A 27223-nucleotide genomic window follows, 5' to 3' on the forward strand; every position below is an offset into this window, starting at 1 on the left:
GAGCTGCTGTGTAATATTTAAAAGATGGGATCAATTAAAATTATGCTTTTCGATTTGTTGGAGGAAGCATTAATACTTTAAACATATTCCTTACATATAAAGTAAGTGAATAGGATTGCTATTTTATTTTTTGTCCTTAAACCCTTTTTAAAGCGTTCTAAGGTTTCCTTTTGAACAACAGCACTAATGATTCACAGGTTCAACAAAATTGCAGGCAAACTGCCTCACATTGTGACCTAAAATAAGGGTTTTTTAGGCCTGCTCCTAGGGTTGATAGCACCCAGAATAGGAATTAACCTTGGTTCCCGTATGAACTGTCAACTGAGTAATGAAAACACTTTCTATAAGTTAAGTCTTTGCAGCAGCCCCCTCCCTCCGCCCGGTTTGGGCACTCGGGGTAGCTTACCCTGGATGATGGCTGTTTTCGAGTCATCAGAGTGTCTGAGATTTACCGCTGTTTTGTTCGTCGTGATGCCACTATAATGTAAAAACAGTGTAAGTTCCCCTGTTAAACGCTGAACAGATGACTCGACTTACAACCTCTGCAAGAGTTTAAACTATAATTAAATCTCAATATTACGAATTTTAAACTTGCTTATTTATTTTTCAACTTTCAGCGCTTAATCTAGTCTATACTAGGTAATAAAATGGGACCGAAAAATACTTTTAGATAGTGATTTAAATTTTTTTGTTTTGTTTTGGGTGGTTTATCAAAATATCCCCCCGCGCGCGTAAGTCATTACGTGCCATATTAGTTACGCGCCATTGTAGTTGTGTCCCTATGTCCCACCTATGAATAATATATATATATATATATATATATATATATATGTTTTTAACTACGTAAAACTTGCGGATATACAACATTCTTTGCTGTCCCATTGTCTGTGCATATAAATAGATTGTCAGGTTTACCGACTCTTGAACATGCAACACATAATGGTCCATGGGAAAACAATCCGTATTCAGATCTATACCTCATGATTCTAATGATTGCCCTTGAATTTATATTCCCTGTGTCCCGGTCGTCATTTGTGTCCCGGTGTCCCAGTCTGTGATTTCTCTTTGAGTGTCCCGGGTGTCATTTATATTCCTTGTGTCCCGGTGTCCCGGTCGTCATTTGTGTCCTGGTGTCCCGGTCTGTATATACATTCGTTTTTGAATTGGTCTTTTTTTTAGTTTTTAGTTTTTTACCTTTTTTTAGTTTTTTTTAGTTATACCTCATGATTCTAATGATTGCCCTTGAGCTTTGTTGATGGTGATTGCTAATCGAACATTCCCTGTGTCCCCGTCGACATTTATATATCCCCCTGTGCCCCCCGGCGTCCCCGTTGTAGGTATGTCCCTGTGTCCCGGTCGTCGTTTATATTCCCTGTGTCCCGGTCGTCATTTGTATCCCGGTGTCCAGGTCTGTATACACATTCATTTTTGAAATGGTATATGATGAAATAAATTTTTGTATTTTTCCCCTTTTTTCTTTTTAGTTTTTTTTTTGGTTTTCACTTTTTTTAGTTTTTTCAGTTTTTTTCTTTTTTCTTTTTAGTTTTTTTTTTATTTTTATTTTTTTTAGTTTTGTTTTTCTCCTTTATTTTTCATTTTTTTTTCCTTTTTTTATCTTTTTTTCTTTTTTAGTTTTTTGTTTTTTAGCTTTTTTAGTTTTTTTATTAGTTTTTAGTTTTTTTTCTTTTTAGTTTTTTTGTAGTCTTTACCTTTTTTTAGTTTTTTTAGTTTTTTTTTACTTATGTCCTGGTCGTCATTTACACTCCCTGTGTCCTGGTGCTTTGTTGATGGTGATTGCTAATCGAACATTCCTTGTGTCCCGGTCGCTTTCTCTTTGAGTGTCCCGGTCGTCATTTATATTATCTATGTGCCGGTGTCCCGGTCGTCATTTGTGTCCCGATGTCCCGGTCTGTAATTTCGTCAGTCGAAAACATGACGTCAGTCGACACACAAACATGACGTCACTCGACAGACACACACACACACAGACAACTTATTTATATATATATAGATATACCAAAAATATTGTACGTCTTCGACTTACGATGGCTGCTAATATAGATTAGCGTATCCATAAGAATAAGCTGTATTAAGTCCTAGAAATTAATAAAAAGGTTTCATAGCTGTTTAACCATTATGACACATAAACCTGCAACTAAAAACAGATGAAATTTGGCGGATCACGCAAAATGTTTTTTTTTTCCTTGAAAGTGGAGCAGTGTAATCCAAGGGTTAAGCAAGCAAGTTAAAAGTAGAGTTAGATTAGGGGCAAGACTTTGTGTGGCTTTAGCACGAAAGTACCACTTTACTACTATTTCATCATGTGTAGCACTGTGCACGTGCAACATCACATAGCACTTAAGTGGTACAATTTCTTCTTTTTGTCACGGATGAAATAATTAGGATTTTGAAAACAAAGCAGAGTAATTAACAAAAAATACGGACCGCATTTTTCCAAATTTCTTGTAAAAGATTTGTGCGATGTTTGATAAAACGAAGAGCGCCGTATTGCCGTGTTCGTTTCGAAAGATTGGTACTAATTTAAGACAACCGAACACGAAAAAAAAACTAAAAAATTGACCTAACAAAAAATACGGACCGCATTTTTCCAAATTTATTTTAAAAGATTTGTGCGATGTTTGATGCAACGAAGAGCGCCTTATTGCCGTGTTCGTTTCGAAATATTGGTACTAATTTAAGACAACCGAACACAAAAAAAAAACTAAAATATTGACCTAAAACTGCCTACCTAAAATCCACCTACACATAGTGGGCCATGTCCGTGTCGCGCCGCAAGTCGCGACACGGGAAATTTGTTTTTGATTGTAGCACCGAAAATTGTTGTGAAATACACAAATTTGGACATATTAGCACTTTAGGAACTGACCGTGTTGGCTGTCTTTGTTTTCAAGGGCTCTTGCGTATTTTTTAGAGCATTTTTCAAAGGATCAGGCGTGTTTTATCTTTCATGTTCTGGCAACAAAGGTGTTGCCACTTATAAAAGTTTTCTCTGGCATGCCATAGGTTTTTTGATGGTCGAAAGTCTTAGCCTAAAAATGGAAGAAAGTCATACATTTTTATACAAAAGGTTCAAAGGCTGCCAAAAGGATGTTTTAGTGTCTTATTTCACGGTGTTTGATTTATTTTAATCTTGAATATAATTTTTTTATATTTATTTTAATTCAACTCCATTTTTGTGGAACATTATGCTATTTTTTTAAATTTGCGTAAATTTGTTTCCACAATAATCGTTTATCATTAGGATGAACGGAAATAACAGTTACCATTCATGAATCAGCTTCAAATGATGATTCTTCGTCATCTGGCAGTTTTACTTGAAATGAGTTTTTACTTTTTTGGCTACTATGGGCTAAAGTTCGTTATCTACTAATTTGTGTCTCACGCTACAACCATGATCAGTCTGAAAGACCACCTTATATAATTATAGAAATCCATTTGCGTGCTAAAACCACGTATTTCAACTGCGTAATTTGTTCTAGCTAATTTTTTATCCCGTCTAATTCCTTGAATCTTTATTCCTGAATCAGGCTAGTTCTTTATACTTGAAAATAACCCTTTTTGTCTTTTTTCCATCAAACGTTTAGAACAAAAAGCTACTATTAGTGTTACAGTCCATAATCCTTTGACGCGGCATCTGTGACTATCCTATAGTACACGTTAGCCGGGATATGAAAAATACCTTGCAAAAAACAAAAGGAACTGCCTATGAATATTTGCAAAAAAGGGATTAAATACGGAAAAAACGGAAGTAGGACATAACCAAAGATATCGTCCTATATTTTGAACCTTAAGAATAATCTAGGCAGCCTGAATATAATTTTCATCGCACTGAATGATGTGATATAAGCAGAGATTATTTATGATTTAAATTGCTAGTTTCAAAATAACATATATCTGCTCGTTTCGTTTGTCAAATTCCAAGTAAAATCACCATAAATCTACAGTTAACTTCATTGATACACTGAATCTTATGGTGTAATTTTCATTAGGATTTCTTGGCATTTTTAATGTGTCTCCTCCTTTTTTCGAAAATCAGTTAAACTTTCTCAGACTGGTAGTTTTTGATGGGTAACATCAAGCTTAACGTGTATTATATGTTTGGAATGAGCATGAATAGCCCATTCTTTACATGTACCTACTGTTATTGAGTTTCCGTTATTTTGAGTTTCAGTTACTATTGGGTCAAGTCACTCCTTACTCATGGCTCGTTGCCACGAACTCTTTAAAAGATAACAATTAGAAGTCTTTATTATAAATTCCTAGAAATATGTTTTTTCAAGCAAATTCATATAGTTACAATGAAATTGAGCTTTAAAGGACTATTTTAGTAAAACGTGGATTAGGATACTTTTGTATGTTCAAAGGCGTCTACAGGACGGCTTCAGCGCTACAAATGACCAAATTTGACGCAGATTGCAATCTATATCAATAAAAAATCCTCTTCTTGTCCATCAAAATTTTATCCGTGTAGCAAAAATGTATACTCTTACTAAATATCCAAATTTTGCTTGCATTTAAATCACAATCCAAAACTGTTATTCATGCACGGAAAAACAGAAAAATTTTGCTGGTTTACAGCATTTAGCCAATAAAAAAAGGAAATTAAATGGTGGAAAAGACTTATTTAAAAACGAAACACTTTCCAAAAAAAGTCCTCAGTGAAAAGCAAAAAGTCCGATTAAAATCCAAAATGAGCAGAAACAAAGTTTTACAACAATTCAAAATTTGAACGAACAGACCTTATTATGACGAAATAAATGAAACCCTCAACGAGCCGTAATTAAAGTAATATTTAAAAATAGGTTAGCCTATACCCAATGGAGATCGTAATTTTGATCTGTATCGAACTATACCATTCAATATTGTGTTTCAAAGCTCATTAAAATAGTTTGCTGGTCATGAGAGCATGTGCTAAGTTTTCAAGAGAAGTATGCAAAAGTTGGCTAATTTACAAAACATTTTCAAAACCAGGATTTCTTAAAAATGTAGTTTTGACAGCTAATTTTAGAAAACAGGTCTGTTTCTATAATAAATGCTTATTGATGCTTTATAAACATTTCATTAATCCATTAATTTCATTGCTGCTATTTATTTAAGCTGTATATTCATTTTAAGTAAGGTAGCCTTTGCTTTTCCATTTTTCTAGCAGTTCCTGTCCCTACTGGTGCGTTTTAAAGTTCAATGGCAGGTAAAATGAATTTTGAATGACTTTTTTCCGTGAAAAGTATAACCTCGAGAATGAAAATCTGCTTTCACTTTGCCGAATTTGCCAAAGAAAGTCACAATGAAGACAAAACTTTAAAAAATTGGCAGATAAAACTGTTACATTTACTAACTGATAACAAAGTTTAAGACAATTACAAGTTCTGTGGATATTTTGACGTTTTTATTTAAATCTTTTATTAATTTTGTTGTTTTTTCGATTCTGTTCTACTCATTTAACGAATTTAAATAAAGAGATACTGAAACTTTGCATTTGTACCATCTGATAAACCCTGGAAATACAAAAGGTGTATAGTGACACGTTGGTCAAAAATGAGTTATATGTCGCCAATTCTCTTTCTTTCTGGAGATATTTTTAATGCTTACCTCCCTTCAATAAGGAAGTCCCACTTCATGACCCGTCTGGTTTGCTTTAGTAAGACATTCACCCCTACAAAAAGAAATAAACCTCACGAGTCAGCTCCACTTCTGGCTTACTGCCTAGTTTTGCAAAAGGCAGATTATTGGAAGAATAGCAGATACACGTGCCTCCGCTCATCATTCAGCAGTAGACAAGCTACGAGATGTCGAAGAATTTGTATTCTACGCAGATTACCGCTATTAGCAGAATAAAATCACATTATGTTTTCAATTTTCTTGCAAATGAACCATGTGCCCTGACAAAAATTGCCAGAAAATATCTCATCAAAGGAAACACTAATATGTCCGCAGACAGTCTACATAGAAAGATAAAGTCTAGACTATGAAAGAAACAGACTTGCGAGAACTTCAAAGCGCTTAAAAAGCTTATCGAAGATAATCGTGAAAATACCCATGTCCGTAAGTCAGATGCTGGTGGCTTCAGTGAATGAGCAAATGAAAAATCCACAAAGAAAAAATACAAAACTCCGGCGGTGGTGAATAAATTGGTTGAGGCTGATTTTTTGAAGGGAGAACAGGAAATTCGTATCCGTAAATACTTTGATGATAATGTAGGGCCTTATGATTTTCTTGTAGTCACATCCAAAAACTCTTTGTGAAAGGGTTTCCAAAGTTTGAGAAAGAACCGAGAGGGTTCACTTCTTCAAAAAAAAGGAAATCCTGACCAAGCTGGTCGTGCATATCCACAATTAAAAGAAATAGGATTTTTGGAAAAATTTGCTGACCAGTTAAGTAACAAAAGATCTGATAGTCACAAACAGCTTTGAAGCCATACCAAAATGATAAATGTTTCCAATTCTAGTTTTATGTATCAGCAATATATCATGTATTCCTTTCTTTTATTTCTATTCTTTTCGTTATACTAGTTAGCTGAAGTTTGCCGTACATTAGATTTGGAAATGAGTTTCCATTGTTTAAAAGCATAACAATCTTAATGGTCTATCAGTTAAAAAAAAACAGAAATGCTCCAACTTGATGTTTCCGAACACGCTCTACACAACTAAAACAAAAAAGATGAAAGATGAAACCGCTTTCTACCAAAACAATCAACAAAATTAGATTTTTAAGGCTTCCACGCGATTCAGAACGTCAAAAAGAATCTAGAAACACCCCAAGATACTTGCAAGTAATTCATCTTCCGCGTTCGGGGGGCTTCGGGGGCGCAAAGCGTCCCCACCAACTCGGTGCTGGTGCAAGATAAAGAACGAACCCGAACACCTAGAGCAAATGGGAAGCAAAAGATGTCTGAGGTAATGATGAACAAAAATGAGAACCTTCTGACAGCACAGAAGGGATGTCTTTATATGCCTTTTTAAGGGATGCCTTTTCTGACAGCACTTTAGGGATGCCCAATATCCCTAAAGACATAGTTTTTGGAATGTTCTACTATGCTGAGCAAAATATCTGTATCAAAATTTTGACTGGATGCAGTTGGAAAATTAATGGGATTGAGAGAGGGGCTGCTTGCCCGCCAATCTCTTTTTACTCTTAAAAAGTGTAGCAGAACTTTTAGTTTTGAATCGAATTAGCTCATTATCTCTTTTTTCCTTGTAAAATTTTGAAACAAAAAGACGCTAAGAAACAAAACTATCAAAATACAGAGAGAAATAGATTTTAACGCTCCCACGCGATTCAGGACGTCAAAAAGAATCTAGAAACATCCCAAGATACTTTCTATCATTTCATCTTCCTTGTTTTGAATACATTTTTCTAAAATAACAGTTTTTTGCTTTTGTTAATTATTTTGGAAAATTTCACCTAGCCCCTTTCGTAGTTCCGTCTGCGTAAATATCTACAATTTCTATATGGCAACAGTGCTGAAATAGAAAAATACAAGTATAAGCTACAAAGTTCACGATTTAACATAATTTAACGTCTCTTCTAGCCTGCTGTTCTTATTCAAGTTTATAAAATATAGTTAATACTTATTTTTAGTGCATTTTATCTTAGCTTTATATAGTTTATTCTGTTACTTATAGTCTGATTAACAAGTTTAAACCTGATCTTTTGTTTAAATCTGAGAAAGTACCAATACCGGTAGTATTTGAATTGACTATAAGTAGCTTCATAGAGCTATTTCGTAAGTATCATATGTGCTGATTTTATTTGTAGCTACTTTAAAAGTTTGTTTTTCTTTTAAGCTATGCTAGCCTTAAAATCTAGGTAAAATTGGAGCAAACAGTATTACTGGCTTTCATATAAAGTGAATATACCACTTTATGCCTTTTTTATGCTCTTTACAAATATAATAATTAATTCTACCAGAAATTCAAATTTAAGCACTTTTTGACCTCTTAAAAATTACCTATATATGGGGTCATTACAAATCTGTAATAGTTTAGAAACAAATTTGGGCTATATATTTGCACATCAGGGGGGGAGGGGTGTGGGGGTAAAGCATAGCCTATATCAAATATGTAAACTAACTGTTGCTGTATTTTTTTTATATGTGTTTGTGCTGTTGCACTGGTGATTTCTCTTCTCATTAAAATTTGATGTGCACAAACACATGAAAAAAGCAATGGTTTTTCCTGTTATTTGAGTAGAATTTTGAGTCATATCAGTGTTTTTTTTTCAAAATTTAGGAAATGTATTTGCATATCTTTAAAACCTTATAAAATGGAATTGAGCAAAGTTATGAAGCTAAAAACAATTTTGTTGTACTTCAATTAACCAGAAGATATATTTTGCAAGGTTTCACTTTTATAACACACATATTTTAAAGGTCATCAAAGGTCAAGGCCCTCTAGAGAGAGAAGGAGTGGAGGTAGTTGCTTCAAAATACCTTCCCAGGACATACTTTAGTCTGTAGATTCATCCCTGAAAGTTTTGTTTTCCTAACCTAAACCCTTTCTGAGATAGCAAGAAGTCAATTAACTAAATTTTACCAAAACAAGTTTTGGTAACTGAAAGTAAGGAGTAACATTAAAATTAAACCAACAGAAATAACTCTGTATATGAAAGGGGCTGTCCTCTCCTCAATGCCCTGCTCTTTATGCTAAAGTTTGACTCTTTCTCACAACTCTAGTTTTTAAAACCACAAAACTTTAGCATAAAGAGTTAAATACTCTGATACTGTGCAAGGTTGTATATCAGAATTATCAAGATTGGGGTGCATGATCCTGTTATTATTTGATGTTAGCTTGTTTGAGAAAAGAGTTGCAAATACCTTTGCCTTTTCATTATCATTGTTATAATGGATATTATATAGGCTAGTAGCTCATACTGAAGCAGAATGTTTTTTTTCCTATGGATTTGTCTTATGGGTTTATGTATAATTGGGTCACAAGTTTCTCTAGAAAGACTATTTACAAGATTTTTCAAGTAATTATATTTAGCATTTATTATAGTCCTCTTGAGATTAGCCTATGCTTGTAATTTACTTAAATATGCAGCAGGAGATAGTTTTTTTTTGGTCCAGTATTTTGGCACTCATTTGTCCACCATGCTTTAAAAGTGTGTTTAGGGATTGTTTTCCTGGGTGTTGTCTTGGGGACAACATGATTAGCTGTGTTTGTTAGCATAGATGTCAAAACTTCAGCATGTGTGTCAACTGTTATAAAAAAATAAAATATATGATTCCTGGATGAGACTTATTCTTTCATCATTAAGCTTTTTTGAACATAGTCCAATTTGCTTTAGTGATAATATATTTGGGGATATGTGGCAGAATTTTAGCTGGTTTGTTTAATGAAGAAACTATGGCAAAGTGGTTTGTGCAAAGGTTACCAATTCCCTTTATTATTAATTTTTATTAATACCAAATACAGTAAGCTTTCAAGCTTGTCACAATAAACATAATAAATAGAAATTATGACAATACTGACAACATAATACACACATGCAAATCAATGAAAATAACAACTACAACAAACACTGACAAATAATACTATATATTATTTAAAAATGATTTACTTTGAAAATTTGTTTCTTCTAGTTTTGTTTTGAATCTGTTTATGTTATCTGTTAGAAATGTTTTAGGTGGAAGGTCATTCCATGGCTTCCACACCCTGCTGTAAAATGAATGTTGGCCTATTTTCCTTTTTGAAAGTGAGGGGTACAATTTATGTGGGTGATAATGGATCCTGTTATTGTCATTAAATGTGAAGAACTGTGATGTACTTATATTATCAATGCCTTTGATTATATGGAATGTGTTAATAATGTCTGCCTTCCCTTCAGAATTGAAGACTTGGCAATCCTAGCCTGTGCAGTCTATTTTCATACAGCAAATGTTTCAAATAAGGTACAAGCTTAGTTGCTCTTTGCTGTATTTTTTCAACCCTTGCTCTGTCATTTTTATTCAATGGATACCATACTGACAAATTGTATTTGAGTATAGGTTGAACTGTTGATTTATAAATGGCAATGAATGAACAGAGATTAAACTTACAGAAATTCTGTCTAAGACATAATAGCTGATAGTTTGCCTTACGAGTTACTTCAGAAACATGTCTGTCAAACCTAAGACTAGAATCAAAATGAACACCAAGGTCATGGACATTTTCAACAGGTAAAATTGAATGTCCAGCAAGACGGTATTGGTAACTTTGTTCTACTTTGCCAAAGTAATGGACAACCCTACACTTATTTTTGTTGACAAACATGGAGTTAACATTGCACCAATTGTGCACTGCATCCAAGTCTTTTTGAAGCAACAAAGCTTCATCTGAATTTGTCAAGGAGCAGTAAAGCTTTACATCATCTGCAAACATTTTAACTGTGGAATGGTGGACAACAAGAGGCAAGTCATTGATGAAAAAGCAGAAAAGTACTGGACCAAGGCAACTACCTTGTGGAAAGCCACTTAAAACCATCTCAGCAGAGGACAAAGCATCATCTACAATCACTTTCTGCATCCTGCCTGTTAGATAATCACCAGTCCAATTCAACATTCTGGCACCAAGGTGATATACCTCACACTTTTGAAGTAAAAGCAGAATGGAAATTTTATTGAACCCTTAGAAGAATTTATATAAATGCAATCAAACATGAGACCTTCATCTGCCATCCTATGGAAGTCAGTAATTACTTTCAAAAGCCGTGTATTACATGAACGTTTTTTACAGAAACTGTGTTGAGATGGATGCCAAAGAAGATTTGATTCAAAATAATTTTGTATTCTCTTCACAATTAGTTTTTCCATAATTCTGGAAAAAATTGAAGTGTTTGATATTGGTCTATAGTTTTTAAATTGTGTTTTTTTGTGCCACTTTCATACAGGGGTCTAACTATTGCTTTTTTCCATGCCAAAGGGCAAGTACCAGACACAGATTATACAAATATGTCAATGGTTCAGCGAGTACTATTGCAAGTTCTCAGATCATTTGGTTTGAAATTCATGAATGTCTGGTGATTTATTTGTGTCAAGATGCTTCAGGTCCTGAAAACTTATTAATCATCAAAATCAGAATCATCAAAATCTAATGTGAAACTGGTAGAAAAAATAGGATCAATAGGAGTTTCACTGTGGGGTTGTGTAAAAACAGATGAGAAAAGTTTATTAAAATGTTCAGCTTTTTCATTATCATTGTCTATATTTGTCTGTGTTTCAGGGTTAGCGAATGTAGTTGAGCATTGGGACTGTGAAGTCTGGTTTTTTCTTATATATTTCCAAAACCTTTTTGGGCAACTTTGAGCAGTTGCAATGATACATGATTCAAGTGCCTCACAATTTGACTGAAGAAGCCTAGTTGCTCTATTTCTTGCTCTTTTATATCTTATCCATTACTCAGTGCTTCTTATTTTAATATGCTCACGCCACCGATAATTTTTTGCTAATAGCTTGTAGAATTTCTTGAGGAAGACTTTGCCTATTTTTATAGAGCTGACTATAAACTATAGTTGGAATAAACTTGTCTTAACCCACTACCAAAGCTTCATGAATCAGCTCAAATACCTCTTTAACATTGTATTTATTTTCCCTCAACTGTTCCGTGATACATAATGACAAAATGAAATTTTGGAAAGACTCATAATCACCTTTAGTGTAATTATACTTAAGGGTCTGTTTTTGAGGAGTAGAATCATCACCTGAAGATTAAATGACAGTTTAAGAACAGTGTGATCACTTTTTCCTAATGGAGGTAGAATTTCAATATTTCTAACATTGTCAGGAGATTTTGTTATTACCAAGTCAAGGATAGACTTTTCTTTTGAGCAAGTTCCAGTTTTGTGTGATCATGAGAAAAATCAAAAGTTGGGTATGAGGATTTTATGGTGTTCAGGTTACCACTCAAGAAGAAAGAAGCACCATCACGTTCTATGGGGCTACAGAAAAATAGTTTGATCAGACGACATTTCCCATTATTCAGTCTTCCCAAATGAACTGTAAATGAATATAAATCTTATTCAAAATATTTATTGACACTATTTATATGGCAATTGTGGAAAATTTGCTGCTTTTGGGGTTAAAATATGTATTTAGATTTGTATGGGTAATGACTGCTAATTGAATATTATTTGATATAAAACTTTAAATAAACTTACCAGCTATATTTGTTTCCCCCCTCCCTCCCCCCACAAAAGGCTATGGGCATTAAAATTTCCCCAAATAATTATGCTTTTTAGCATATTAGAATTACTTATATTACTGAAGATATCCATGGCATCTGTAGTTTGGCTATTAGGGTTATAAAAGTTTATTACATAAGTTTTGGTATTACTCAGCCAAATATTGATTCCAAGTGCATCAATATCATTTAAATTTTCTGGAAAGTTAATGCCACAAAATTTGATATTATTTTTATTATTAAAGCTACACCACCTCCTTTTCTCTGTGATGACCTATTCTTTCTCAGGATAGTATATCCTGGAGACTTTATTTGTTGGGTTTTTGTTCAAATGGGTTTCCTGAAGGCAAGTAATACCAATGGAATTATTATTTATAAAAGATGTTAGTTCATTTAACTTATTATCTGAAAGTGATCTTACATTCCACTGAAGTACTGAGATGTGCTGCTTTGTTGCCTTAGTTTTCATATTTCTTTGTCAACATTTAGCCATGCTAGAGTAAAGCAAGATCCTTTTTTGCTTGAATAAACTTGTGATCAGGTAGGTAGATGTTTGCCAATTCATTTATGATATTTGCTTTCTGTGGCTGTTGTAGGTTCATAGACTGAACAGCATTAGAGTTTAGTATAAAGAGGCATATATTAGGTGTTAGCTTGTTTGATTTTCATCCAGCTTGTAATTTATCAGGGGATTAATTCCTGGTGATGCTTCTGATTTATTTCTGTTAGGGAGGGGCGGCCAGACAAACCTCTTATCATTGGATGTGCAGGCTAGTTGGCTCTGTCTTGGTGATTCTCTCCAATAGGAATCTGAGCATGAATGTTCTAAGGAAGAAGTCTTGTGTGGGGCTCTTGTTACTTTGGATAGGTTGGGTGTTCTGTGAGTGAAAGTATTGGGTGGTTTCATAAAAGGTTTAGTTTGGTATGATCGGGATGTATTTGCTTCCCAAGCTGCAAATGGGTAAGGTATAGTTCTCTCTGTTGCTATTTGGAGTGTTAGTGCTTGTTTTTTTGTAAGCAGGGCATAGTGTTGTATTGGAAGAATCATGGGGGCCTTTGCAGTTTATACATGTAGGCTGATCATTTTTACAATTTGCCTTTCTTTTGGGATGGGAGCTTTTACATTTACTGCAGGTTTGTAAGATTTCACTGCATTTGTTTCTTGTGTGTCCTAGTTTTAGACATTTTTGGTACTGGATTGGTTTTGGCTTGTAGGGCTTGAGAGGTCTCATCTGTCCAAAGAGGAATATCTAGCATGGGATATTGTTTTTTATGGCACTTGGCCAACCATCCTGTGCTTTCACACACCCTTCCTGCTTACCTTTCCCATATTTCTCCAGGTACCCATTTAGAGCTGGGTCGACTCTGGCTGAACTTACAGAGTCACGCCACTCACCCCCGTCCCAAACTAAATAACTGGTCACAACTGGGATTGAACCAAGTGACATATAGCAGTTGCAAATTCTGTCAGTCTGTCTGTTGGTCCTGGTTTTGCTACCTTAGGCACTTCCAGGTAAGCTAGGACAATGAAATTTGGTAGGCATATCAGGGACCAGACCAGATTAAATTAGAAATAGTCTTTTTCCTGATTTTACCATCTGGGGAGAGTGGGGGGTTGGTTAATTCAGAAAAAATGGTTGATGAAGTATTTTTAACTTATGAATGGTTGATCAGATCTAAATGAAATTTGATGTTTGGAGGAATATCGTGCCTCAGAGCTCTTATTTTAAATCCTGACCGGATCTGGTGACATTAGGGGGAGAAACCTAAAATCTTGGAAAATGCTTAGAGTGGAGGCATCAGGATGAAACTTGGTGGGAAAAATAAGCACAAGTCCTAGATACATGATTGACATAACAGGAACGGATTCGCTCTCTTTGGGGTAGTTGGGGGGGGGGGGGGTTAATTCTGAAAAATTTGAAAAAATGAAGTATTTTTAACTTATGAACGGGTGATTGGATCTCAATGAAATTTGATATTTAGAAGGATATCATGTCTCAGAGCTCTTATTTTAAATCCCGACTGGATCTGGTGATATTGGGGGGAACCTAAAATCATGGAAAATGCTTAGAGTGGAGGGATCGGGATGAAACTTGGTGGAAAAAATAAGCAGAAGTCTTAGATACGTGATTGACATAATTGGAACGGATCCGCTCTATTTGGGGGAATTGGGGGGGGTGGTAATTCCGAAAAATTAGAAAAAATGACATATTTTTAACTTACAAAGGAGTGATTAGATCTTCATGAAACTTCATATTTAGAAGGACCTCGTAACTCAGATCTCTTATTTTAAATCTCAACCGGATCCAGCGTCATTGGGGGGGGGGGTGAGGGGACTGGAAATCTTAGAAAATACTTAAAATGGAGAGATCAGGATGAAACTGGATGGGAAGAATAAAAACAAGTCTAAGATACATGACTGACATAACCGGACCAGATCTGCTTTCTTTGGTGGAGTTGGGGTGGGGGGTAATTCAGAAAAATTAGGTATTTGTAACTTACGAACGGGTGATCAGATCTTAATGAAATTTGTCATTTAGAAGGATCTTGGGCTTTAAAGCTCTTATTTTAAAATCTGACCAGATCCTGTGACATTGGGGGGAGTTGGAGGGGGAAACGGGAATTCTTGGAAAATGTGAAAACTGGGATATTTTTATCTTACGAATAGGTTCGGATCTTAATGAAACTTGATATATAGAAGGACCTTATGTCTCAGATGCTCCATTTTCGACTCGAATTGGATCCGGGGACATAGGGGGCTGGAGGAGGGAAACAGAAATCTTGAAATACGCTTAGAGTGGATAGATTGGGATAAAACTTGACGGAAGAATAAGCACAAGTTCTAGATACGTGATTGACATAATTGGAACGACTCCGTTCTTTTTGGAGGAGCTTGGGGTGTTAATTTGGAAAAATTAGAAAAATTGAGATATTTTTAACTTAAGAACGGGTGACCGGATCTTAATGAAATTTGATATTTAGAAGGAATTTACGTCTCAGAGCTCTAATTTCAAATCCCGACCAGATCTGTTAACATTGGGGGGAGTTTGAGTGGAAATCAGAAATCTTGGAAAACGCTTAGGGTGGAGGAATTGGGATGAAGCTTGGTGGATAGAATAAGCAAATCTCGTAGATACGTGATTGACGTAACTGTACTGGATTTGCTCTCTTTGGGAGAGTTTGGGGAGGGGCTCAGTGCTTTGGCGAGTTTGGTGCTTCTGGACGTGCTAGGACGATGAAAATTGGTAGGCGTGTCAGGGAGCTGCACAAATTGGCTTGATAAAGTCGTTTTCCCAGATTCAACCATCTGGGGGGCTAAAGGGAGAGGAAAAATTAGAACAAAATGAGATATTTATAACTAACGAATGGGTGATCAGATCTTAATGGATTTTAATATTTAGAAGGACATTGTGACTCAGAGCTCTTATTTTAAATCCTGACCGGCATTAAGCCACTGATTTTCCTTTTAAATCAATCTATTGATTCTTAGAAATTTTTTAGAGCTCTTGGCTCTTAGCTCTTCTGGCCTCGTCACAAGTGCCATATGAGCTCTTAGCTCGTTGTTTTTCTCTGAGTGAATAAGAAATACTTTTTTGGCCATAAGTATCTGGTTTGCCCAGTTGGGTGACATCTGCAACTGGGATTGGATTACCAGTTCTGTCAGAGAGGTCTTCCTTTAGCTCTTGAATAGGTATTTCTGGAGGGATGTTAAGCACAACTATTTTAGTTGGATAGTATTTTGGGGTCCATAGAGCAGACTTTACTGGGATGTTAAGAAGGGTTTTCAAATTAAGCAGTATGTTTACTGATTTAGAATCTTGGAGACCTATTAGCAAATATCTATCATGGTTAATGTTTAAAGAAAACATTGATTTTAACAATTTGAAGATTGCAACCTTTATTAGAGTTATCTTACTTATCTCAAAGAGGGTATCAGAAGAAATTTTTAAGTATATTCCCAGGTTTTATGAAGGAGGTGTTGAAGCAAAGGAAGAGGAATTATTTTTGGTTGGGGATATTTTTTTCTTCTTTTTTTGGAGCTCCTACCTGTTGAAATTCATTTTCATCACGGATAGCAACAAACACCCCCACACCCATCATTGTGCTATCCATTGAATTTGACCCATCATGTGAGCTTTGAGATAGGGAGCTTGACCAGGCAAGATGTGGAACATTTTTGGTTGTATTTGGGGTATGGTCTGGAGGGACTTTTTTGGGGGTGTTCTATGCATTGCCTATTGGAATAAGCTTTAATACCAACAAAAGGAGATTACAATACCAGACCGTCTGCACTATTGTGGAGGAAGGATGTCACCATCCACAGAAAACCACTGTGGTGCAGAAAGTGGATTGGTGCACAATTGGTTGGGTTGGCTGCTGATAAATTGAGATAAATATTCAAAAGAAATGTTATTATAAAGTTCTCAAAGTATTGTAGATATGGTGACTCTGAGGTTAGAAATAAGTTACTGAAGATTATGAATATGATTCTTTAAAAAGGGAAACTACCTAGCAATTTTAAGAAAACCCTTAATAAAACCACTGTATAAGAAAGGTGATAAGAGTGAGTGTGGTATTTACTGAGTCATTAGTCTTGTCTCTGTATGTAGCAAATTACTTAGTAACATGATACTTTTTAGGCTGAGAGATGCTTTAGACAAAGTTTTAAGAGAAGAAAAGTGTGGTTTTAGAAAAGGCAGAGGATGTGTCAACCAAATTTTCACTCTTAGGTTAGTAATTGAGAAGTGCCTGAGTTGTCCAACACCTTTGGTCATCAGTTTTATAGATTATGAGCAGGTGTTCAATTCTATTGATTGACAAGCTTTAGCAAAGTTTTTATCCTTGTATAGTATACCAGACAAATATATTAAAGTGGTTATTCCTATGTACAAGTATAGCACTACTGCAGTTAAGGTTGGAAATGAAGCTAGCAGCTGGTTTTACATTAAATCAGAAGCTAAGCAGGGTTGTGTTCTATCCCCCTTTTTATGGATCATTTTGATGGACTTTGTCTTAAGGTGCACAGGAAATGCAATGGGAGCCCACGGAATCAAAAGGGGAGGAAAAACTCTCCTTGATTTAGATTATGCTGATGATTAAAGCATCCTAGATGAAAGTGTGAGCAAAATGAGTGAACCTTTAGTGGTTTTGTGACTTCAGAGTGCTAGAATAGGTTTGAAAATTGATGTTAAGAAGACTGAGTCACTAAATGAAAATGAAAAGGTGACATTGGGTAACAAAAAGATTTATGAGGTGGACAGCTTCACTTACTTTGGTAGTATTATTAGAAAAGATGACAGGAGTAGTGAAGATGGCAGTCATCCCAATTCATAAGAAGGGTAGCAAAACTTCAGCAGCAAACTATAGACCAATCAGCCTTACCTGTGTGGCATGCAAGGCCATGGAGAGAATTGTCAACAAATGCATCATTAACCATCTTGGGGCTAACTCACTCATCAGCAGTAGCCAGCATGGTTTTTGTTCTAAGACATCAATGGATACAAACCTTCTTTAGTCTTGCAGTCTTGTAACTGACCTACTAGAGAAAGGAGTACCAGTGGATATAATCCTGCTGGATCTAGCCAAATCTATTGACAAAGTTTGTCACTGCTACCTCATTCACAGGCTATGTATTCTGTCTGTTAGTCCACAAGTGATCAGTTGGATCAAGGATTTTCTGAGGGACAGAATACAGCAAGTGAAAGTGACCACAGGACCAAACAGTCATGCACTCTCTGATCAAGTCAAAGTCACCAGTGGGGTCCCCCAGGGCAGTGTCCTGGGCCCTACCCTGTTCAATATATACATAAATGAGCTAGCCCTTATCACCAGTAACAAAACCACTCTTTATGTGGACGATTCAAAACTCATAGGTCCTGTCAACATCAATTCAACGCTGAAAAATCTAAGGTCATACAATTTGGACACAACAACCCCAAGCAACAGTACTTTATGATCCAAAACCCTGGGAGTCACCACATACTGGAGCATGCTCAGGAGGAGAGAGACCTTGGAGTTGTTGTAGACTCCCAGTTGAATTTCAGCTCCCACTCACAGAAGATCTCAGCCAATGCTAGCAGAGCCCTAGGCATCATTAAACACAGCATTACCAGGAGAAGTAGACATGTAATCACCAAGCTCTGCAAAGGACTAGTAAGACAGAAATTGGAGGTGGGGACCATCCTGGCCACCCCTCAATTCAGAAAGGACAAGGTAGTTCTTGAGCAAATCCAACATAGAGGGCCACTAAGCTGATTGCCGGTATGGAAAACAAGCCCTACAGTGAATGGCTGAGGGAAGTCAACCTCCCCTCTTTAGTCTACAGGCGGATACGTGGGGATATGATCCAGGTGCACAAACTCCTCTCTACCAATCAAGAAAATGAGCTCCTGGAAATTGACCCCTTCCACATACCACAAGGACACCTCAAACGAATCCACAAGCTTCATGCAAGAACTAGAGCAAGATGCAGCTTATTCTCAAACTGGATTGTGAGCCTCTGGAACAACCTCAAGGAGAACACTGTTTCTGCTGAATCAGCAGATGTATTCAAATGCCGTCTGGATGCTGAGTGGAGTGACAAACCATGGAGATTTGACTGGGATGCACCAGAATCTTCCACCAGAATCTAATCAACCACATAGGCAACTGTCATCACAAGGAATGATTCAACAGGATCAAAAGTCCTTATTTCACTCCAAGCTGTGATTTAAGGTAAGATGTTAAAAGTAGAATAGGCAAAGGTCAGGGTCTTTTTTTCACAGTTAAAAAAAAGTTTGGAAGAATAGGAAGATAAGTCTGCAAACTAATATTAGAAGTCACAGTGATCAAATATGGCTCTGAAGCATGGGTGCTTCAAAAAGTGGATGAAGATTTTCTAGATGTTTTACAGAGAAATTGCCTGCAGATTGTTCTGGGTTCCCAGCTGACTGACTGTATTTCAAACAGTAGGTTGCACAAAAATGTGGTCAATCCTGCATTTTAGGGCTATAATGAAGAAAGGTTGAGATGGCTAGGGTACATTCCATGGATGAAGGATGACAGATTGTCAAAGATTATCCTTTTTGGCCAACCAGTTAAGGTTAAACAGAAAGCAGGTTGTCCTTGTCTGGGGTGGGAGGATGTCACAAAGAAAGATTTAAAGGAAATGGGAACTTCATGTGATGGTGTAAAGAGGGGGGCTTTGAATAGATTTGGATTGGGGAGGATCATGCATAGCTGTTATTTGGTATACCAGACAAACACATTAAAGTGATTAGTTCTATGTACAAGAATAACACCGCATCGGTTAAGGTAGGAAATGAGGATAGTAGGTGGTTTCATATCAAATCAGGAGTTAAGTAGGGTTGTGTTCTATCCCTATTTATATGGATGGTTTTGATGGACTTTTTCTCAAGGAGTGCAACAAAGACAATGGGAGAACATGGAGTCAAATGGGGGAGTAAAACTTTCTTGAAGCTAGATTATGGTGAGGATTTAAGTATCCTAGATGAAGGTGTTAGCACAATGAATGAACTTTTAGATATTTTGCAGGTTCAGGGTGGTAGAACAGGTTTGAAAATTACTGTTAAGAAAACTGAGTTGCTATGGCAAAGAATAAATGAAGATGAAAAGGTGGCATTGGGCAGCGGAAAGATAGATTAACAACACACTTTCACTTACCTAGGTAGTATTCATAGTAAAGATAATTGGTATAATTCATTTGTTAAAAGCTGAATAGCCAAGACCCAGGGAGTTTTTTTCCTAGTTGAAAAAAGTTTGAAAGAACACGAAGGTAAGGCTGCAAACCATAATTAGAATATTAGAAGATGCAGTGGTGACAGTGGTCAAGAATGGTTCTGAAGCATGAGCGCTCCAAAAAACCAAGGAAGATTTGCATAATGTGTTTCCAAGAAATTGCCTACTGATTGTGGGTACCCAACCAACTTACTGTTTTCCAAACAGTAGGCTGTTCAAAAAGTGTGGTTCAATCCAGTTTTCTAGGGCTATAATGAGAGAAAGGCTTAGATGTTTAGGGTATATTCTGGAGATGAAGGATGTGACATATTGCTAAAGATCATCATTTTTGTCCATTTGTCTAGGGCTAAACGAAAAACAGGATGTCCTTGGTTGGGGTGGGAGGATGTTGCATGGAAAGATTTAAAGAAAATGGGAACTTTTGGGAGTATGTAAGAAGGGAGGTTTTGAGTAGGTTAGGATGAAGGTGCAGTTCGAGTAGTTGTGTTGGCCTCATATAGCTTGATCCTGTGATGTATTGTTAATAGTAAGAGTAGTGTATTCCTAAAAAAAAGGTTCATGATTGAAAAGACAAATAAATGGTAATTCAAGATTTTAAAAAAATTTGTTTTTTACTTCCTTTTTTTGGGAAAGCTTACTTTTGCCAGTACTTTAATTTCCCTCCTCCCCTCACTTTAATCATGCAGATCCAACACTGTGGGACTTTTCATCAGCTAAATTCAGGATTCAAAATCTAAGCCTGTATGTTGTTCTGGTTACTGAAACTTTTGATTTATCAGCTTTAAGTGTGCAAATACTGCAAAGCTTAAAAAATAATTTAATTTTCTTTATTTTAGGGAGTTTAAAAAGTAAAGATGACTTCAACAGCAGAGGCAAATTTTTCTCCTGACCTCCCTTTAAATCTTGTGTCTGTTCAACAGTTGATACTTGAAGCTGATGACGGACGTGATGAGATATCAGATAAAATTGATTCTATTGTTTTTCAGAAAAGGTATATATTTTTCTTTTTCTATTTTTCTGGAAGAATCTCGGCACCTTGAATAGAAGCTAATATATATATTTATATATATATATATATATATATATATATATATATATATATATATATATATATATATATATATATATATATATATATATATGTATATATATAATATATATATATATATATCCTGCTTTGAATCCTACTTTGAAGTTTTGATTTCTATACCAGCTTTCTTGATGCATTCACCGGAGACATAATTAAAAATCGAATATAGAAATTTGTATGCTCAGGTTGATTTTCTCAGAAAACATTAGCCCTATTGAACATGCCTTAATTATTACACTATCTTTTGCCCTGAAGTTTTACATTTCTCGTATTTAAAAGAAAAGTTTAATAAATTGCTAGAAAACAAGAAAATATAGAGAAAGACAAAGAGAGATTTAACAACATCAAAATTCAAAGTTACCAAATACTTGGTTATGTTTTAAGTGGACAAGACTTGACAAGACTACAACCTGTGGGCTACTCATTTTGACCTTTCCTCTCCCGAATTAGTAATGCCTTAATTAGAAATTCCAAAACATACACACTTTCATCCCTGATGTCAAAGGTACTCTAATTTATTCTTGGCCATATATTCAAATATATAAAAAGCCTCTTTAAATATTTCTAATTTTCCAGATATATAGAAAAGTTCTTTTTCTACATTTTAAGAAAAGAAAGAAGAAAGTGTACCCCTTTTTTTATAAAAATAATTATAAATTATGTAGAAGCGTCAAGCTGTCCTTGAAATTTCACGAAAGTTATTTCGTGTTTTATCAGAACGATTATAAAACCAAGAGATCGCTACTTCCCATGCGTAAAAGGGGTTATCCTTGTTGCTCAAGGGCGGGCTGTAATTCTTCTAAATAGTGCTTTCAGTTATAATGATTCCAATGGTCCAGTTTTCGTTTTGATCCGGTCCCATTTTTGCGGGGCTGTAGGCTAATTTCGAAATTCCTAAAAACTTGTTTTCGTAGCGAACTTTTATTGTTAAAAATAATTAAAATAATAGTTACCATTCCTGAATCATCCTAGAATGGTGATTACTCCTTGGTTGACATTTTTTCTTTCAAAACTTCTTGGTAATTTTCAGCTCAGATCAATTTATTTTCAAAACGGACAGCAGACAAGCCGAGTATTCGTTCTTTACTAGATTTTGGCGGATGGTGCAACCATGATATATCTTGAACCTAAATAAAGCAGATCCAATAGTATAGTACAAAGAGTATGGGTAAAAGATAAGAGTGGAAACTTGTGCTTGTGCCCCCCCCCCCAAAAAAAAAGAAAATAATAACCAACGTAATCTAGTGTCAGGCGAAATTATAAGGCTAGGTGTAGTATATGTCTTAAACAGTAGATTAGCCTATCCTAAACTGTCAAATACTTGCCTTTTAGGCAGTTTGAAATGCAGGCGAGGAAAAGAACCCGAAACTGTTTAACTAGAAGGTCTACCAGTTTAACCTTGGCTTACTCTGTGCAGCCTGGATGGGTATATTTGGTTAAATTAAATAAAAATAAGTACAAATTAAGTTTTTTCAACTGAAAGTAATGAGCAACATTTAAACTTAAAAAGAACGAAAATTCTTACCTATATGAGGGGGTTGCCTCCTCCTCTACACCTCGCTCTTTACGCTAAAGTTTTTTAGTACTTTGAAAAAGGCTTCTTATTGTTCCAATTGGTTGGCCTTTGTGTTTCAGGAGTCATTCTTAAAGAGTCGGGCCAAAATTCAAACTTTACCGTGAAAAGCGATGTGTTGAGAAGGAGACGACCCCCTTCATCTACTAATAATTTCTGTTCGTTTTAAGTTTTAATGTTGCTTCTTACTTTCAGGTGAAAAAACTTGTTCGTTTATTTAATTTTTGATCGTTTTTTAAATAATCCCAAGAAATATGTCCCCACCTCCATGGAGGAATACCCTCCTCACGGATATATTCTCTCAACCGTTCAATCCAGGTAAAAATTTACCCAGGACAATTACCCTTAACAACTCCATGCTTAAAACTGACACGGAAAAAGAGAAAGCAAGAAATATAAAATAATTTTGTATACGAATTCTGGCAAGTTCCCCCGGTGTATAATTTCCTCAGAGAAGTTCAACCCCTTGAAACTTTTCTCCCCTTGGGAAGTTTCCCCGTGAAAAACCCCCAGTAGAAAATTCGTCTTCCCACCCCAAAATGTATGTACGCTTCTCAATAACAAATACTATGCGTAAAAAATGGGCAATTTGTATAACTCACTCTTTCCCCTGGGGCAGGGGGGGGGGCAAGTTATATCCAATGGCATAGATATAGGGCTTTTCAACTATGATGAACAAAATGACTATCTCAAAATCTTAATCGGGCGACTTGGAGAGAAAATGGGTGGGAGAGGGGACCTAGCTGCCCTCCAATCTTTTTGTCACTTAAAAAGGGAACTAGAAGTTTTCTTTTCCGTTTTAGTGAGCCCTCTCACGATTTTCTAGGGCTACTGGGTCGATATGATCACCCCTGTAAAAAAAAGCAACAAATAAACACGCATCCGTGATCTTTCATCTGGGATAAAATACACAATTCATACATTTTTACAGATAGAAGCTCTGATACGCTGAATCTGATGGTGTGATTTTCATTGAGATTCAACGATTTTTAGGGTGTGTTTTCCCCTTTTTCGAAAATAAGTCAAATTTTCTCTCGTAACTTTTGATGGGTAAGACTAATTAAACTTATATGTTTTAAATCAGCGTAAAAATACAATTCTTTTGATATATCTATTGGTATGAAAATTCGGTTTTTTATGGTTTTGGTTGCTATTGAGCGGGGTCGCTCTTTACTTACAGTTCGTTACCATGAACTGATTAGTTCTTGAAGCAAAACCAGTACGGGTTATTTAGTATTTGCACAAGGACTTTACCTGTAAATCCTATAGATATATATAGATTAGGCTAGGCCTATATCATTATCATATCAATTATCCAGTTCTGTTTGAAATTTTCTACTTATTTAGAGACATTTTTAATGCTTTTGCCAGCCACTGCGCTGCGTTTGGCGTTGGTAGTTTTCAATTCCTATCTTTCCATGTTAAGTCGCAGAAGATTCAACTCTTATCAGTTACCCATACTCTTTGGTATAGTGTACAAGGCATAAACATAATTGATCAATAATTAACAGGCCAGAACGAGAAAGCAACTACCAGCATAATCTGGCCAAGGCCCCAATATCCAAAGATGCTTTACGTTACAATATGCGGCACTCTAAAAGAGGAAAGGCCATAATTTTCAACAACAAAGACTTTAGCCCTGCGCTTTCGCTTCGACCCCGAAATGGTACCGACGTTGACCGAGATAAGCTGTTCCTCAAGCTAAGAGAATTAGACTTCGATGTTTATTGCTATAACGATCTCACGCTCGGCGAAATCGAAGTTGTACTCAAAGCATGTGAGTGTGTCTTTATTACTATGTTCTTTTGTCAAAGGAATGTTGCTAGTTAACAGGGGCAATTCAAAGTTAGGGGTTGAATTAGACGTGGGTAGTTGTCCTCTACATACCCCCTCCCCTCTCCTCATATTTTAAAAAACACCTTTTTAATGAAAAATTCTTTTTTGGTATTTTGTTTTTAAAAAATGGAACAACAATAGCATCGCTTTCCACCCCTCCTTTTAAATTTTGAAAAATACATTTGCCCCCTCCCCCTTATATTTTGTGAATTGGTGTCCCTGATATAAGGGCAGAGACACGGTTGAAAAATATATAGGTACATATCAATCAATTACTAACTGAGTTCAACTGGTCTAACAGTTTATTAGGATCCTATTACTGCTTACTATAAGAATTTCTCAAGAGGACTGATTTTATTTTTGACCTATTTCAGGGGTGATAGCCCTAAGACGGCTGAGAAACGATTTTCTAGGAGATATTAATAAAACTTGAGAATTGCCTAACCATATTGACTACACTTTTACCATCAGTCATTAAAGGGTCAAGGACATCAAATTTGAAATGTTTTACCCTGGACCCATCTGGTCTGATCAGACCTAAAAATTGCGCTTTTCCAAGTTTTGTTTTTTCTCTTACCGTTGCAAAACTATAAAATTTTTAGATTAATTTTCGTCCGTGATTGATTTCAAAACATAATTACAATTTCTAAGAAAAGATACACCTTCTCAAATGGATTGATGCCTATATGTTCCCAGCTGATTTTTTGCTGATTTTCAACCAGTTTTCTTTGAAATATTCAAGCTATATTATTTTATTTATTTCACAGCCATGAGATAAAATTGTCCTTATTGTCGTATTTTTGTACATCATATATAAATGTAAATCAAGTGCAGTCTTGGGAAATATTTGTCTAAATGCAATTACAAATTCTTTTTTTTTGTTAGTATCAAAAGAAGATCATACTGAAAGAGACACCCTTATGATAACTGTTTTGTCTCACGGTGAAGCCGGCATTCTTTTTGCCAAGGATACATGCTACAAACCCGAAATACTCTGGTCTTCCTTCACAGCGGATAGGTGCCCAACCCTCGCTGGAAAGCCTAAGCTGTTTTTTATTCAGGTAAATAATCTTTAAGAATTCATTTTATGAATTAACTGTAGAGCCTGCCGGTTATAGGCCAAAAAATACCTATACTCTTGGGAGGATCGAATACCAACTTATTATTGAGAAATAGATGTTTCAGTAACGGTTGCGTCACATGGTTGTTTCAAATTGGTGATTGGCTGAAATAATGATGTTACTGAATATATAGGTCGACTACAGGAAATAGAAAATCCCTTGAAAAGCATTGTCTTAACGAAGGGTCTTATTTATTGCTCAACGTACAGAAATCAAACAGTTCATGGTAACGAACTGTAGTAAGGAGCGACCCGGCTCAATAGTAACCGAAACTCTAAAAAATACAATTTTGATACTAGTAGTTACATCAAAAGAATCGCATTTTGATACTGATTTTAAATATAGAAGTTTTATCAAGTTTAGTCTTACCCATCAAAAGTTACGAGCCTGAGAAAGTTTGCCTTATTTTAGAAAATAGGGGAAAACACCCGTAAAAGTCATACAATCTTAACGAAAATCAAACCATCAGATTCAGTGTATCAGAGAACCCTACTGTAGAAGTTTCAAGCTCCTATCTACAAAAATATGGATTTTCGTATTTTTTGCCAGAAGACAGATCACAGATGCGTTTTTTTTTAACGTCCCGCTCTTTACGCTAGAGTTTTTTTTTTACTGTTTTAAAAAGTAGAGTTAAGAGAAAGAGTCAAACTTCACCGTAAAGGGGGGGGGGGTGTTGAGGAGGAAAAGCCCCTTTCATATACGGAGTAATTTTTGTTCGTTTTAAGTTTTTAAAACGAACTTCAGTCCTTACTTTCAGTTACAAAAAACTTTTAATTTATTTAGTTTTTTTTATTTAATAGTTAAAAAGATCTTGTCTACCTCTTCGCTACTTCCTAAGAACTGAAGTAGTTGAAGTTTGCCCTCTTTGCTGTATGTGACTTATGGCTACTTATTTAGCACCAAAGAAGGGACCTTAAGTCTAAACAACGAGCCTATCAGTTTGTTTGGATAGACATGGTATATGGGGGGTATAGGTCTTTCAGGTCTGCAAAGTGTTGTTTATTTTGATAAGTGATAAAAAGTTGTACTTTTTTAGTGTGCTGTTAATATTATTATTTTCTGGCTTAATTAATATTATTACTTTGTGGTCTTTGGGGCTAATTAGTGTGTGTTAGTTTTATTTGTCCATGGGGCTTCTGTGCTAAATTAATCAATCTAAAAGTTTTATAATCACTTTCCAAGCATGGCTGCAGTCCGGGCACGTCATTGGTAAATGAAGAAACAGTATTTGGGACAATTGTAGATACGAGTTTCAGCCAAAGATCTAGGCAGATGTTGAAACAGAATTTTGAATATAGAAACATGGTTGCCAAATGTGACGAAAAAAAAAGAAGGAAAAACAAAATATCCAGAGAAAGACAAAACCAAACAAGGGTAATTTTCAGACAGTGAAGTGAACTTTCCTATTGAATCCATAAGATTTCATCTATTTTTATTTTTTTATTCGAGGCCGAAGGACAACCAGCCTCAGGAGAATTTCATCTGCCGACGCTCAGAATGTATTCCTACTTTTAGGTAGGTAATTTTGACGCAACCCTGTGGACCTTACCATATAGCAAACTGGAAGTATAATTGTAATTCTTTAAAATATCCCTCCCATGAAAGTAAAAAAAAATATTTTCCAAAAGACATAATTTCCGGTCCTTTTAATTACGCTGAACAAAATGACTATCATGATTATCTCAAAATT

At 35.6% G+C, this 27223-nt stretch overlaps 1 protein-coding gene and 1 long non-coding RNA gene across 2 annotated transcripts in view; one reads left to right on the forward strand and one right to left on the reverse strand.

The window, feature by feature from the left end:
* LOC136036683 (uncharacterized) overlaps positions 1-27223 on the reverse strand; it is a 32453-nt gene that overhangs the window by 1549 nt on the left and 3681 nt on the right. The window contains exon 2 of the long non-coding RNA XR_010619765.1: positions 21957-22130. This is a non-coding gene — a long non-coding RNA (uncharacterized LOC136036683). The remainder of the gene's footprint in view (positions 1-21956; positions 22131-27223) is intronic.
* Positions 7618-27223, forward strand: part of LOC136036682 (caspase-1-like) — a 30576-nt gene continuing 10970 nt past the window's right edge. The window contains exons 1-4 of the mRNA XM_065718993.1: positions 7618-7744; positions 20750-20904; positions 24088-24353; positions 25298-25473. Of these exons, the coding sequence (XP_065575065.1) occupies positions 20768-20904; positions 24088-24353; positions 25298-25473 (579 nt within the window). The 5' untranslated portion in view covers positions 7618-7744; positions 20750-20767. The remainder of the gene's footprint in view (positions 7745-20749; positions 20905-24087; positions 24354-25297; positions 25474-27223) is intronic.

Source organism: Artemia franciscana, chromosome 15, assembly GCF_032884065.1.
Source record: "Artemia franciscana chromosome 15, ASM3288406v1, whole genome shotgun sequence".
NCBI lineage: Eukaryota > Metazoa > Arthropoda > Branchiopoda > Anostraca > Artemiidae > Artemia > Artemia franciscana.